This window comes from Drosophila virilis, chromosome 5, assembly GCF_030788295.1.
Source record: "Drosophila virilis strain 15010-1051.87 chromosome 5, Dvir_AGI_RSII-ME, whole genome shotgun sequence".
Classification (NCBI taxonomy): domain Eukaryota; kingdom Metazoa; phylum Arthropoda; class Insecta; order Diptera; family Drosophilidae; genus Drosophila; species Drosophila virilis.
The window spans coordinates 3,385,044-3,401,069 of record NC_091547.1 but is presented as its reverse complement, the minus strand read 5'-3'; the positions used below and the strand labels follow the sequence as shown (position 1 = coordinate 3,401,069).

Below are 16,026 nucleotides of genomic sequence, written 5' to 3'. Positions count from 1 at the left end.
CATGTCGCCTGTACCACACATTCAAGCACGCATACATACACACATGCTATCGAAATCAAAGCACAGTCCAGAGACCCAAACAAGCGGCCAGAGAACACACAGCGGCAATTGAGCTGCTTCATTTTATTCGAAGCGCTCGTCGAGTGAACACGGAGCACATAAAGAGCGGAGGCTGAAGACGTGGATTCATCGTACGCATGATCTCTATATAAAAGATCAGCAGCAGTTGAGGCTGCGGCAAAGGCGCTTGCAACATACGCGAATTACGTGAATTTCAAGAGTTTTTTTTTCTGTTTACTTCGTATAAGTGTAATTCAAGCGAAACAGTTGTGAAGCGGGTCGCGTACAACATCGACAACAAATTCGAGTTTCGGCTTAGGATTAAAACTTACAAACGGAAAACTCGTGTCGCTGAAATGCAATAAAAATAAATTAACCAAATTGTGGATGCGTGTTAAATCATCAATTAAATTCAATAAATCATAAATATAATCCTCGAGCTCGTTTTAATTGTGATTTATGAGCTTAAATTAAGCCATATGTGATATATACAAATATATGTATATGGCTGTGCATTGTTAATAAAATTCAATTCAAAGGCAAGCAAAAATTACGCATGCGCAAATTTAATTTGATGTCTTTCAATTCAAATTGAATTTTAACTGCCCAACAACAACAACAACAACTACAAAAATGATGTGCCGCCTTTTTGTGTGTCTGCTGCTGGCGCTGTTGCGTCCCGGAGGCGTGGCAAACGCCTTCAACTACGCGCCCCGCGCCAATTTTGTGATACGCGCGCCCCAAGACCTCAAATTCTATTTGCCCCAAGCGCGCAGCAGCTACTTTGGCTACACACTGGTCATGCGCCCCACCAGGTGAGTGAGTGTCGAGTGAGTGTTTGAATATGAATATGAATACGAGTGCGAACAAGCCGGGCTGCTATGCGCCTTTTGCAAACAATGTGAGAAACTCAGTTTATATTTGACATGACGCCAGACAAGCAACGCCTTTAAGTCTTGCCCACCCGTCACACCACCACCTCCCTTCCCTCCCCCCGTTTGCAATTGAACTACTGTTCGGCAAACACCTTTGTCAATAATTTGCAGCTGTGGCTCAATTTTTATGACAAATGCTCGAAAATATTTCAGCGCTCGCCCAAAATTGAGCAATCAGAGAAGCTTCTTTTTGTACTCGAACCGCAAACAGTCAACAAGTCTGAAAGTGACTGACTAACAGATGCCCTGTAATGTATACGAAATTGCCATTACCCTCTTTTACCAGAGTTTTAGCTGAAACTGACAGACTAACAGATGCCCTGTAATGCATTCAAATTGTTTGTTATCTTCTTTTATCAGGATATTAGCTGAAAGGGACAGACTAATAGATGCCCTGTAGGGTATTCGAAATTGTTATTATCTATGGTTTTTATCTTCTCTGACAGATGGCAATTCTCAGTTGTTACAGGGTATGTTACACAGTAAATTTATTAGCATCAATTAGCACTTTGGGCGGCATTTAACACCGTTGACTACATTTATGTGGCCCATAATTAAATGTAGTCAAATAATGGCGATAGTTCGGCAGAAAAAACTCGTTCTCAGACGTAAATTTTCGACTTGGCAGCTGCATAAATAAAAACTAAAACAACGCCAAAAGCCAACAAAAATAATAGTTAAAAAAACGCGCAGCACGGAAACCACTCGAAAAGTAGAAAAGTAAAAAAAATAAAAACACTTAGCAAACAGAATTTTCTAAAAATAACAAACTTCAACTACAATTGCCATCAATTCCAATTGCCACAGATCGCAGCGCTGAGATCTCTCGACAATTGACAAACTCTCACTTCTTGGCCGCCGCGACCCACATACGCTATGGATATAGTATATAAGTAGTTATAGCTCCGGGTAGATACTTGTACGTAGACCTGATGGCGTCCACATTTGTTTAGAATACGCGGGCACCGGCAATGACATCACACCAAAAAAAAAAAAAGCTGCACAACAAATCAAATCAAGCTTTAAAATTCAAACAAACCCAAGACATTGGAGATCAACTGTTGAGTATGCGAAGTCTCAAGGGAAATACTCTAAGATAGTCATTCGTTACAATGTATTAGGCTTAGATATTGCTACAATTCATTAGCTTCGACTTTGTTGGGTTCTTTTTTGCAGTAAACAATATATACAAAAAGTTGGTTTGCGAAAATACCCGAAGATAACAATAAAACTACATTGAACAGCAACATTTGCATTTAGTGAATAATGCAATCTAATAGGCATGCTACAATTTGATCATTAGCTTGAAATCATTATGCAAAATCTTAGTTTAGCTTGATTAAAGTTTAGTTTATGCTGTAAGCCTATCCTCAATCAGCATATTCTGATAAGAATCCATGTCAAAGTGAATGCGCATTTCTGATTCAGATTTGTTTCATATGAATATATATTGCACAGCAGATGAGTCAGTTCTATATATCTATGGCTTATACAACTTACCCAAAGTAGTGCCTGACAATGGGATAAGGAGTACAAAGTAAATGCAGCACATTTCAGTTGAACACAATACACATTATCAATGCTGGGCTTAATATGATATTTCCAAGCCCCCAGCCGCCCCCTTGTAGCAATGATTCACTGCAACAATGAATCAAGTAGTCAAAACATGTCGGAAAGACGTTTTGGTGATATTGTGTTATATATTGCAAGTCTGTGAATTAAAGAATATATACATATATAGAAAAGTTATCTTTATTTGAGTAAGTAAGATTTTCTTTTCTTTTTATTCGTTCAATTAGCAAAATATTTATTGAAATGTGCATTTGTAATCTTACTGAGACAATTTATGCCACGCTTATCCACTCTAATGCCAACTTATTTAAAAAATAACTTACACTTGATTTTGGCAAGCTGATTCACGCACTTGAAGTGTCTCTTTTTCGGGAAGGGCATAGGAAAGAGTCGCCAAATTTGGGCCACAGATTCAGATGACAAAGCATCAAATTTCATACTGTTTTTTATTGTTAATTCCTTTTTCTTTTTTATTTTGCGTGCAGTTAGTAGTAATAATTTTGTTCTCAGTTTATAGCTTGTGGCATTTGTTTTTTGGGAGGGGGCAAATTGACAATCTTGTTTTTATGCATGACTATGAGTAGTACGTGTTTATAACGAGTTTCGCATTTGAGTGCTTTTTTTTTTTTGGATGGACACTCGTACAACTAATTGGGTTACTTCCTCTGCCCATTTATTTTTTTTTTGTGACTCGCACTTTAAAATTGTAATGCAATGGGCCACAAATTTGTTTTTATTGTGATTAGCCAACTGCGCCCTGCAATTAGCTGCGAGTGCGCCTAATTATTTACGGAAATTACGCGTAAAATCACGACAACGTGTAATTTATTTCACATCAATTCAAGTTGTTAGAAACAAAATTCAAACAAGAATAAGCAGCATACGCAAGTAGAAATAGAGCTGTACAATGAGAATAGAAATACCCTTTAACTAAAAGTGAGAGAAGCTAATTGAAAGGTTCCAAGGTTCTTAAAAGAAAAATTTAACTAGAAACTTGTTTGTGTAAATATTCACTTTCTATAAGGATTAATGACAATTTTGTATCGATAAGTGTGCTGATTGGATTATATAATAAGACATCTACTGACTGACTTTATCGATAATTGAACAAAATTGACAATATTAAACAGAGTTTACTTAGATAAACTTCAAGAACTGCGACCAGAGCTAAACAAATATTCGCGGCTGACATTTTCACAGGGCAAATGAGCGTCGCGACGACATTTTTCTTTTGGTTCGTTGTGAAAGAAAGAAATATTATGATTCATTTCGCCTGAACGAGTATCAAACGTGTGTAAAGTGAACAGCAAATGAATTGCGCAACACATGAATACTCGCTGGAACAGGCAACAGGCAACAGGCAAAAGGCACATGATTGGCTTGGCGACAATTGCCGGGGTTGGATCTGCCTGCAGCAGCTGCATATTGTAATGCATAAAGTGCTGTCTGCTGCCACGGCGCCAGTACGTCAGTATGGCACGGCGCCCCCGCGACGCCGGAGATGCCACTCAGCCACAAAGTTAACACCGCACAAATATTTTTAGCTGCTTTTCTCTTGGTCATTAAACCCAATTCCAAAACGAGCAGCAGCAGCAACAACAACACAAAACTGCAGCAACTCTTGCTGCAGCGGCTGCTGTTGTTCTTAAACATTTCTTGACCGCAACTTGTTGTTGCTTTTGCTGCTTTTGTTGTTTCTATTGTTGACGTTGTTGTTGATGGAGATGGGAAAAATCACGGCGCGAAAGAAAGAAGATTTGTGTGGTCCACGACATGCCTTATTCTTATTATATGCACACACGCAAACAGAAATCGATATATTTATATATATATATATATATATATATAGCCCCTGGCAAATCCATTCATCATCCAGTTTCCGTACTTTTTTGAAGAACCAAAATTTGGTATTATTTTAGGTAAAATGTAAACTACACTTACATAGATATTTGAAAATATTGGAAAGTGCGAGCGGGTTCCGCTCACTTTGTGCCTGAGAATTTGTTAAAGAAACTTTCATTTAAGCATCCTTTGATCCGCATTTTCTATCCAAGCGAAATGAAAATATTTGGTATTACGAAAATTAAATGATGCAAATTAATTCGCAAGCCAAGTTCACTTTAAGGCGACTTCATATCGAATTGGCGTTAAGAGACGACATAGCGCCGCCGTAGTGGCAACAATAGATTACCGTGCAGAGATATGGCGTCTTATGACGACATAGCTCCGCGCTCAGATTTGACGTTTATATTTATAGAGAGAGAGAGAGAGAGGGGGGGTTACTATCTCCCCCCTTACCCACAGTTCAGACAAATTATTTAGCTGCACTCAGCACAGTTTACATGATAAAAATATTCAGTACACTTCGCAACACTAAAATAGAGGCAATTATTCACAGTATCTTTTGAGCACTAAAAAAGCTTGATGTATCTATTCAAAAATGCCGGAAAACGCCTAGTAATAACTGGACTATAATAATATTATATACATATACTTAAAAATGCTAAAGAAAAATGTATATACTTAACTCCGTCTCAAGCAAAACCTCCGCTGATCCTACACAAACGGATGAGAGCGTGTGCGGATGCCTTCGTGTCTGAATGTTTGTGTGCATAACTGGGTGACACATTACACGGCTCTTGAGCGAGTGACTCATAAGCATTTTTTTTTTTTTTTGGGAAATACTCAAAACTTGGCGTTGGTGTAAAGACGGTCGCAGTTACGAGTGAATGAATGAGTACTTACACACACGCTTGTGCATGTGTGTGCGCTGCTGCTTTTAATGCTGTTGTTTTCATGCTTGTCGCTTAAGTAACAACAAATATTTGTTGATTGTTTTTGCATAAATGTGTAAATACTGTAAATTTGAAACAAGTAGCTAAGTGACATGTGCTTGTTACCTGACAATTTAATTACGATTTGTGGATATACAATTGTAGAGCGTGCAACAAAGGGCAAGAAATAAAAATTGATTGCCTAGGCATTGCATAGATGCACAATTGTGATTCATGAACCAACCCCTCACCCCCCCTCCTTTACCCCTTGCTGCTGACTAAGCAATAGATGCACAGAAAGAAATAGTCTCTGAATTTTATCTGCGATGTGTTTTTATGCTCCTCTTATAATCTGCGTTCCAGTGGCAATAAAAAAAAGTTTCTGCTTAAAGTTAATATTTCGTTTTTTTTTTTTTAGTTATTTATAAAAGCTGATTAACCGGTTTAATTTAGTTTATTTTGAATCTGTTTTGTTATCAGCTACGCTCAGCTAGTTGCATTCAGCTGTTAACTGTGTAACTGTTGTTGTTGTTGTTGTTGCTTTCAGTACACTATGAAATTGCATTTTATACGGGAAGGCCAAACAAGTTGACTCCAGCCAAATATGGAAATAAGATAATAAACATAAACGCAGCTTTTTAAAGCACACTTCTCACTCCCACTGTCGTCCAGCCGACTGCAAACAACGGTAAAGTGAGTAAGCTGCTCACGTTTTGAGTGGAAAGCCGAGCGAGACAGAGAGAGCGAGAGAGAGCGAGTGAGTAAATTCGAGCAGCGCTGCGCACTCTCAAAAAGTTACCTGTCCGCTGCGGCTGCATGTCGAAGAGAGCGCGCGCAGCTTTTCAGTTGAGTCCAGACATTGGCTCGAGACGGTCGCGAGCGGCAAAGCATTTGCAATTGTTTGTTGCACCACGTCGTGCGTTGTGCGAGTGTTGTCGCCGTTTGACATTTGTGATAATATCAAATCAGAATTTATAGTGTAACGGCTTTACCTCAGTTGATTGATTTATTTTATTTATTAAGGGTAACGCCGTGAACATGGCTCGGCAAGGTCGCTTGCTCCTGTCGCTGCTGGCCGTCTGCCTCGCTGGCAGCGCCTGCGCCTACAATTTGTCCCCGCGCCCCAACAAACAGATCAGAGATCCACAGTTCGCCACGGCAATGCCGAAAGTGCGTGCGTCATATTTCGGTTATAGCATCTCTCTGCGACCGCACGGGTAAGTGTGCCGTTCCACAAGATCCGATCCGATTCGAAACTTAAAGCTCGGGGCGCGTCTTCTCTCGCTCGCTCGCTCGCTCGTTCGCTCTAGGCGTCCGTTAGGGCAAACAGGTTGGAGTTTTCGATGATTCATCGAAATCGAAATTGAATCGCCGGGTAGCGGGGTGCCAGTTGCCAGATGAAGTGTGTTGTTGTTGGGGCCCACAAAAAAAAAAAAAAAAGTGAATGAAAAAGAGAAAAATGAAACACAACTTATTAAGTTGTGCAAATGATGAAGTCATATTTGTTGCCGCTATCAATCGACAAGGTCTGCCAGGTGGGGTGGGGCTGAAGTTCACCCAACTCCAGCGCGGGCCTAGTACACTCAGAGAAATATCAACCTAGTTCGAAATTATTTAACGGAAATGCAACATTCTTAGGCCAAATACGGGACTTGTAACAAAAATCTATTACTCTATTCTAGAGATCATGTTCATTTCTTTCGAGGCTTGGAATTTTTTTATTTTATTTTATTTTTTTATTTAACGGAATACGGACTCTATGTCGTTTTTATTAGAGCTGTGAGTGCATTGCTGAGGGGCGGGGTATATCAAACATGGGCCGAAACACATTTTTTTCTGTCCAAACGAAAAGCTGAGGTTATGCAAATATTAAAGCATTCGCATTGCACGTACGCTGATACCCTTCCGACCAGACATAGCTATGGGTATATACATTCTTATATATAAATATATATAACTCAATGAGGCATATTCAATTTCTGGCAATTGAGTATTCTGTTCTTTGTGTGTTTCTAGCTAAAAAGTTAGTCAATGCCAATTTGTTGTGCTGTTTATCAGCTTTGCTTTTAGTCGATTTTCTTTGATAAGATTACCTGTATGTGGCATTGTGTGCAGGTGTGTGTGTGTGTGTGGGTGTGTGTTTGTTAAGTGGTCTAGCATTATGGCAAAAATGCCAATTAAAGCTGACAGCAGTTGCCAAGACTTATGCTAGCACTAATTACATACATATATATTTAAGGCAAAGTACATTATTTACTCGCATTATTTATAGTTTTTTAAGAGCTGCTATACTCATGTAAGCAAATGTTAATTTGAATGGCCACCAGCTGGAGCTAAGAGGTCCACTTTATAGCGCCTTTATCCCAGTTTAACTTTCTCGTCCGATTTTCCGCTTCAAGTCAAGGTATTTCTAAGTATTCCTCAAGAAGTTGAATGATGTTGCCTTGGGTATGAATTTTTTTTTCCCCGTTTCCCACACCCATTTCTCAATTTCAAGCGATAAATGAATTGTCGTTTATCAAGTATACGCCAGCTATGCTCGCTGATAATAACGAGTCTTTATCAGATTGGTCACCGTTTCGAAATAATGTCCAATGGCAAATAAAGAAGAGCCTATGTTTGTACAGAATGAATGAATGTATTGAGAACTCATAACTGTATTTAACAAATTCCAATTGCTGAGAGGATGACTAGGTCTAGGCAATTGGTCTCAATTGGTTCTGCGGTTTATGAGTGGTGCTAATGATGCCCTCCCCCTTACCCCTACTCTCTTATAGCGTAATTGTGGGCGCACCGCAGGCCCAGTCAACGCTGGAGGCGCAGCGCGCGGTCAACGAGACGGGCGCCATCTACAAGTGCTCCCTTGTTAACGGCACCTGCAGTCCATATGTCTTCGATAGCCACGGCAATCGGAACACGGAGAACAACGAGTACACATGGGACTCGGAGCGTCGCGACTATCAGTGGCTGGGTGGCTCCATGGACGGCGGGACGCGGGACGAGGATAAGCTGTTGGTGTGCGCGCCCAGATTTATAGCGCCATCGTCAAAGGATTATCATATGCACGGCATATGCTACTGGGTGGCCGATACGCTCGCCGATCAGCCGCAGAATGTGACCAAGATCTCACCGTTGCGACTGAAGGACGACCAGGTGAAGGAGAACAACGATCACAGATATTACTTCTATATACTGGCCGAGCAGGGACTCAGCGCCCATGTCTCGGATGACAACGAGCAGTTCCTCATCGGCGCGCCGGGCATCTTCACGTGGCGCGGCTCGGTCATACGCTATCGCAAGGTTTCCCTTGTGGATGATCCCTCGGCAAGTCGCCGCGACACGAGCAACCAGAAGCGACGCCAGATTCGTGGCAGCGGCGACTATTTAGAGTACGCGCCGGAAGTTACCTACGAGACGGACATACCCAATCCGGATCGCTGGGGCCAGCCGGACGACTCGTACTTCGGCTATGCCGTCGGCTCCGGCCACTTCGACAGCACCGATCTGAAGAGGCTGCTCTATGTGGCCACCGCGCCGCAGGCCAACGAGCAGTCCGGCGAGGGCTACATCTACGATGTGCGCGGCAAGACCATCGAGAAGTATCATGTCTTTCGCGGCGAACAGTTCGGCGAATACTTTGGCTATGCGGTACTCGCCGAGGATCTCAACGGGGACAATCTCACCGATGTGATCATCTCGGCGCCGCAGCATTCCCTCGAGGAGTCGCACGATAATGGCGCCATTTACGTCTTCCTCAACAAGGGACGGGTGAGTAAGCCTCGCTCTGCTTCTTCTTCTTCTTCTTCCTGGTGCTGACTAATTTTATTGCTATCGATTCCAGTTTAATTTCGAGGTTAATCTGCTGCCCTGTCCGCTGCCCGTCACGGCCAAGGCACGTTTTGGCACCACGCTGACCCGGCTGGGCGACATTAATCACGACGGCTACAACGGTAAGTTGTCCACCCTTGTCCCAGTTCCCCTCCCCCTTCTCTTGCTGCAATACAATTTACGGCTCCTGTGCTTACAATGTAAATATTTTTGCAATATTTTCGCAATCTTTGCCCCTCTGGCCGCAGGGGCGTGGCCCTGAGCATGGAGTACCTGCTACTACTATTGTATTTCATATAGATAAATAAAGCGAATACACCACGCAGCAATTAAATAGAAACACTTGAGCATAAAGTAGTTATATATATTGCAAATGGTATTTTAATTCTATGGCAAAATGTGAAAGAAGATATAGCCATATCTCTCAGATTTGCTTAAAAATTGGCATGTTTATTTTTGGCCGGCATTTAAAATTTCTTCAAGAAAAATTTATCAAATATCAGTAAAACATAAACGATATCTTTTAAATACAGAAAAACTCGGGAATATAAAAGTAAAACTATTTTTGTTTCTCAACTTCGAGTCTTTCCTCCTCGTTAAGATATATTCCTATCTTTACTTTCACTAATGTCCTCTCCTTTTGCAGACATTGCCGTCGGTGCACCGTTTGCCGGCAATGGCTCTGTGTTTATATATCTGGGTGCCGAGCAGGGTCTGCGGTCACAGCCCAGCCAGCGCTTGGACTCGCCGCAGCAGCAGCCGTCCAAGTACGGCCAGCACATGTTCGGGCATGGTCTGTCCCGGGGCTCGGACATCGATGCGAATGGCTTTAATGATTTTGCTGTGGGCGCGCCCAATGCGGAGGCCGTGTTCCTGTATCGCGCCTATCCGGTGGTCAAGCTGTTGGCTAGCGTCCGCTCGCAAAATCGCGAGATCAAGCCGGAGCAGAACCGAGTGCAAATCACGGCCTGCTACGGACTCTCGACGACGGCCAAGTTGAGCTCTGCCCAGCAGCAGGAGATGGCCATACGGATTGTGATCGATGCCCAGCTGAAGCGTGCGACATTCACCCAGACGCATTCCAGCGAGCTGAGCTTCAATGCCACGGCGGGCACCACGCAGCAGTGTCGCGTCTTCGACTGCGAGGTGCGCTACAGCGAGAAGGATATATTCCAGCCCATCGAATTAAAGATGCACTACGAGCTGACCAAGAAGGTGCCAGACTCGGAAGGTATGTGGAGCGAGATGAAGGCCTTTCATTACTTTAACTGGTATTTTCTCTCAATTTAATTCTCTACAGAATTCTGTGAGACTTGTGTAGCTGTGGATCCCGAGGATGCCAAGGTCTACACTGAGAAGATCATCTTCAGCACGGGCTGTGCCACCGACGTGTGCATTGCCGACCTGAAGCTGAGCGCCAAGGATGTGAGGTAACTAAGAAAAACAACTTTTGACAAAAAAAAAAAAAAAAACTGAAGTTATAATGATTCGTTTTTTATCCTTACAGCTCCAGCTATATACTGGGCAGCGACAAGACGCTGCGCCTGAACTACGAGGTGACCAACGAGGGAGAGACAGCCTACTTGCCGCAGCTGAATGTGACCAGCTCGAGTCGCTTGAATTTCGCCCAAATCCCGGGCAATTGCAGGGTGAGCGAGGCTGTGATGGTCTGCGATCTGAACCATGGACGACCCTTGGGCAAGGGCGACAGGGACAGCATTACGATTAGCTTCGATGTGAGCAGCCTGACGGGCAGCGCCCTGACCATCAGCGCCGAAGTATTCAGCACGGGCCTGGAGCAAAATCTCCACGACAATAAGCTGAACACGCTGATTGCGCTCAAGGAGTACACGGAAATCGACGCCTCTGGGTAAGTTGTGATACAACTCGTTTAATATGTGTGCTCATCCCAATCCTATTGATTTTTTCAGTGGCCAGAGCAATGCAGCAATTGACTTGGAACACTATAAGAACTCCGCGCTGGTGGTCAACAACTATGAGATCAAGAGCAATGGGCCTAGCACTGTGGATGGCCTCGAGTTGGTCTTCCATATACCCGTTGCCTACAAGATCGCCGGCTCGACGGCCACATTGCCCATCATCAATGTGGGCAATCTGAGCATGCAGGCCACATACGACTCCCAGCTGGTGTCCATTGAGCTGCTTGACCAGAATAACACGCAGATCATTATGAATCCCATTGAGATCTCGACAACGCGTCGTGGCCAGCACACGGAGCGCGTGGTGGTTAATCAGAATGGGGAGCACTATGAGGTCAGCAGCAGCAACGAGCATATGTTGCAGGAAAGCTGGCAGGTATTGGACTCGGATGCTGTGGCCACGGCATCCATGACGCGCAAGCGACGCGATCTCAAAGCCTTGACTGCCAGTCGGGAGCAATATGAGCGAATCGTGAACTTCAAGGCGCACGATCTGCTCAGCGAAGACTTCAAGGACAAGCTGCCGGTTAATCGCACCATTGTGTTCAATTGTCGGGATCCCGAGATGACCGTCTGTTTGCGCGCCGTGATGCGCGTCTACAATTTCAAGCCGGAGAAGCCAATCAATCTGAACTTGCGCTACAGCATCGATTTGAACGAGGTGAACGCCATCCTTATCGATCCCTGGGAGTTCTTTGTCGTCCTCATTGATCTGAATGTGCGCAAGGAGGGCGATCCCACAGGCAGCTCGCTGTCCATTCGACGCAAAATTGAACCGAATGTCATATCAAAGCATCTAGAATCCAGCTTGCCCATCTGGGCTATTATTTTGGCCGTACTCGGTGGTCTTCTACTGCTGGCAGCCATCACGTATGCCATGTACAAGGTGAGTACCTCAACAATCGCATGCAAACGATGATTGATGAACAACGCATTCTTTTCTTCTTGCAGGCGGGCTTCTTTAAACGCAAGGAGAAGGACGAGATGGCCATTCTGGCGAATCAGGGCCCCGTGGAGCCCGAGGCGGAGAACCTTAACAGTGGCAATAACTAAGCTCAATATTGTGATCCTCGTTGCTAAGCTATAGACAAGTACATCACATTCTAAAAAAGAAACAAACATCGATTCCAACTGAACAGTTGGCCAATACCAAAAAAGCGAAAAGGATAAACGAACTGGATAAGTGGATCAACAGTTTAACAGATCTACAGTGGGAAATGTGCTCTTCAAGAAGAAAGCTATATATATATATATATATATATATGTATATGGATATATATTTATAACTAAAACCTAGTGTAACTTGTAGGCCGCGAAGCATCAAATGTTCTTGTGGATTTTGTTAGAATTTTTGATAATAGCTTGAAATGAAATGTTATTTATGTAGAGCTGCGCTAGGTGCGCCGAGTCAAGCCATTTTGCCATTATTTGTAAATATTTATAAAATATTGCTAATAAACATATTTGTTTAGTTTTTAAGCTTCGATGGCTTCGATAAAAGACTTAAATTTTTGTATACAATGTAAAAAATAAACGCACAAATATGTAGAGAGAAGATAAAACACACACCACACTAAATATATTGTACGCAATAATTCATCCTAGTTTAAATTTAAGTGAGAAAAGTATTAAATAAATTTTTGCTCTAAGTTATACAAAGAGTTTATTGATTGGGTGGCTAAGTCGCAGAGGTCCATACAACAGAATGCCATCAGTTTTCAGAAAAAGTAATTTTTCGAAGAAAATCGTATTTAATTGATCATCCGTACGAGTAGAAAGAGGCATATCATTCCTAAATCAGACTGTATTTACCCGAGTTATACCCATTTTAATATTTAATAAAATTTTTCTGCAATGTGTTATTGTGAATAGTTTAAAATGTGAACAGCTCGAAAGTATGCAATGCTTTGCGTTACTTCTATGTCACACAACCACACGAATTTTTTGGAAAAACTTTAAATGGTCATATCTCGGCCAAATAAAGCCCGATTACGGTCAAAAAGGGAAGGGGTACTCGGGGAGGTCCATAGAAACCGCCAAGATCAACGGCGAAGTTATGTCGCTTTGAAACGTCATATCTCCAAGATTTTTTTTAGAGCGGCGGAGATATGACGTTTTAAAGCGACATAACTTCGCCGTTGATCATGGCGAGATTATGTCGTGAATATCGTGTCCACAACTACACAAACTTTTTAGGAAAACTTTAAATGGTCATATCTCGGCCAAATAAAGCCCGATTTCGGTCAAAAAGGGAAGGGCTACTCGGCGAGGTCCATAGAAACCGCCATGATAACGGCGAAGTTATGTCGCTTTGAAACGTCATATCTCCAAGATTTTTTTTAGAGCGGCGAAGATATGACGTTTCAAAGCGACATAACTTCGCCGTCGATCTTGGCGAGATTATGTCGTGAATATCGTGTCCACAACTACACGAACTTTTTTGGAAAATTTTAAATGGTCATATCTCGGCCAAATAAAGCCCGATTTCGGTCAAAAAAGGAAGGGCTACTCGGGAAGGTCCATAGAAACCGCCAAGATCAACGGCGAAGTTATGTCGCTTTGAAACGTCATATCTCCAAGATTTTTTTAGAGCGGCGAAGATATGACGTTTCAAAGCGACATAACTTCGCCCTTGATCTTGGCGAGATTATGTCGTGAATATCGTGTCCACAACTACATGAACTTTTTTGGAAAACTTTAAATGGTCATATCTCGGCCAAATAAAGCCCGATTTCGGTCAAAAAGGGAAGGGCTACTCGGCGAGGTCCATAGAAACCGCCAAGATCAACGACGAAGATATGTCGCTTAGAAACGTCATATCTCCAAGATTTTTTTAGAGCGGCGGAGATATGACGTTTCAAAGCGACATAACTTCGCCGTTGATCAAAGCGACATAACTTCTCCGTTGATCATGGCGAGATTATGTCGTATATATCGTGTCCACAACTACACGAACTTTTTTGGAAAACTTTAAATGGTCATATCTCGGCCAAATAAAGCTCGATTACGGTCAAAAAGGGAAGGGCTACTCGGGGAGGTCCATAGAAACCGCCAAGATCAACGGCGAAGTTATGTCGTGAATATCGTGTCCACAACTACACGAACTTTTTTGGAAAACTTTAAATGGTCATATCTCGGCCAAATAAAGCCCGATTACGGTAAAAAATGGAAGTGCTACTCGGGGAGGTCCATAGAAACCGCCAAGATTTTTTTTAGAGCGGCGGAGATATGACGTTTCAAAGCGACATAACTTCGCCGTTGATCATGGCGAGATTATGTCATGAATATCGTGTCCACAACTACACGAACTTTTTTGGAAACCTTTAAATGGTCATATCTCGGCCAAATAAAGCCCGATTACGGTCAAAAAGGAAAGGGCTACTCGGGGAGGTCCATAGAAACCGCCAAGATCAACGGCGAAGTTATGTCGCTTTGAAACGTCATATCTCCAAGATTTTTTTAGAGCGGCGGAGATATGACGTGTCAAAGCGACATAACTTCGCCGTTGATCATGGCGAGATTATGTCGTGAATATCGTGTCCACAACTACACGAATTTTTTTGGAAAACTTTAAATGGTCATATCTCGGCCAAATAAAGCCCGATTACGGTCAAAAAGGAAAGGGCTACTCGGGGAGGTCCATAGAAACCGCCAAGATCAACGGCGAAGATATGTCGCTTTGAAACGTCATATCTCCAAGATTTTTTTAGAGCGGCGGAGATATGACGTTTCAAAGCGACATAACTTCGCTGTTGATCATGGCGAGATTATGTCGTGAATGTCGTGTCCACAACTACACGAACATTTTTAGAAAACTTTAAATGGTCATATCTCGGCCAAATAAAGCCCGATTACGGGAAAAAAGGGAAGGGCTACTCGGGGAGGTCCATAGAAACCGCCAAGATTTATTTTAGAGCGGCGGAGATATGACGTTTCCAAGATTTTTTTTAGAGCTGCGGAGATATGACGTTTCACAGCGACATAACTTCGCTGCTGATCATGGCGAGATTAGGTCGTGAATATCGTGTCCACAACTAAACGAACTTTTTTGGAAAACTTTAAATGGTCATATCTCGGCCAAATAAAGCCCGATTACGGTCAAAAAGGGAAGGGTTACTCGGGGAGGTTCATAGAAACCACCATGATCAACGGCGAAGTCATGTCGTGAATATCGTGTCCACAACTACACGAACTTTCTTGGAAAACTTTAAATGGTCATATCTCGGCCAAATAAAGCCCGATTACGGTCAAAAAGGGAAGGGCTACTCGGGGAGGTCCATAGAAACCGCCAAGATCAACGGCGAAGTTATTCGCTTTGAAACGTCATATCTCCAAGATTTTTTTAGAGCGGCGGAGATATGACGTTTCAAAGCGACATAACTTCGCTGTTGATCATGGCGAGATTATGTCGTGAATGTCGTGTCCACAACTACACGAACTTTTTTAGAAAACTTTAAATGGTCATATCTCGGCCAAATAAAGCCCGATTACGGGAAAAAAGGGAAGGGCTACTCGGGGAGGTCCATAGAAACCGCCAAGATTTATTTTAGAGCGGCGGAGATATGACGTTTCAAAGCGACATAACTTCGCCGTTGATCATGGCGAGATTATGTCGTGAATATCGTGTCCACAACTACACGAACTTTTTGGGAAAACTTTAAATGGTCATATCTCGGCCAAATAAAGCCCGATTACGGTCAAAAAGGTAAGGGCTACTCGGGGAGGTCCATTGAAACCGCCAAGATCAACGGCGAAGTTATGTCAGGAATATCTTGTCCACAACTACACGAACTTTTTTGGAAAACTTTAAATGGTCATATCTCGGCCAAATAAAGCCCGATTACGGTCAAAATGGGAAGGGCTACTCGGGGAGGTCCATAGAAAGCGCCAAGATCAACGGCGAAGTTATGTCGCTTT

General features: G+C 42.8%; 1 protein-coding gene across 2 annotated transcripts; it reads left to right on the top strand.

The window, feature by feature from the left end:
• Positions 1-12,768, top strand: scb (scab). 2 transcript variants are annotated; one of them, XM_002059885.4, is made up of 8 exons: positions 1-875; positions 8,119-9,109; positions 9,183-9,291; positions 9,816-10,400; positions 10,470-10,599; positions 10,677-11,039; positions 11,101-11,995; positions 12,061-12,768. In XM_002059885.4, the coding sequence occupies exons 1-8, from the start codon at positions 694-696 to the stop codon at positions 12,160-12,162; spliced, it is 3,357 nt and encodes a 1,118-aa protein (XP_002059921.1). In that variant the 5' UTR covers positions 1-693; the 3' UTR covers positions 12,163-12,768. The 2 variants fall into 2 exon arrangements, with proteins under 2 accessions (XP_002059921.1, XP_015023867.1); XM_015168381.3 differs by lacking the exon at positions 1-875 and adding an exon at positions 6,198-6,558.
• Positions 12,769-16,026: the final 3,258 nt, after the last annotated feature.

What these genes read in the sequence shown, in the direction of transcription:
- scb (XM_002059885.4), top strand. Translation starts at nt 694, where the DNA reads ATGATGTGCCGCCTTTTTGTGTGTCTGCTGCTGGCGCTGTTGCGTCCC. An exon ending in CTGAGCGCCAAGGATGTGAG is followed by an intron (nt 10,600 to 10,676) that starts GTAACTAAGAAA and finishes TTATCCTTACAG; the next exon opens with CTCCAGCTATATACTGGGCA. An exon ending in ACGGAAATCGACGCCTCTGG is followed by an intron (nt 11,040 to 11,100) that starts GTAAGTTGTGAT and finishes TGATTTTTTCAG; the next exon opens with TGGCCAGAGCAATGCAGCAA.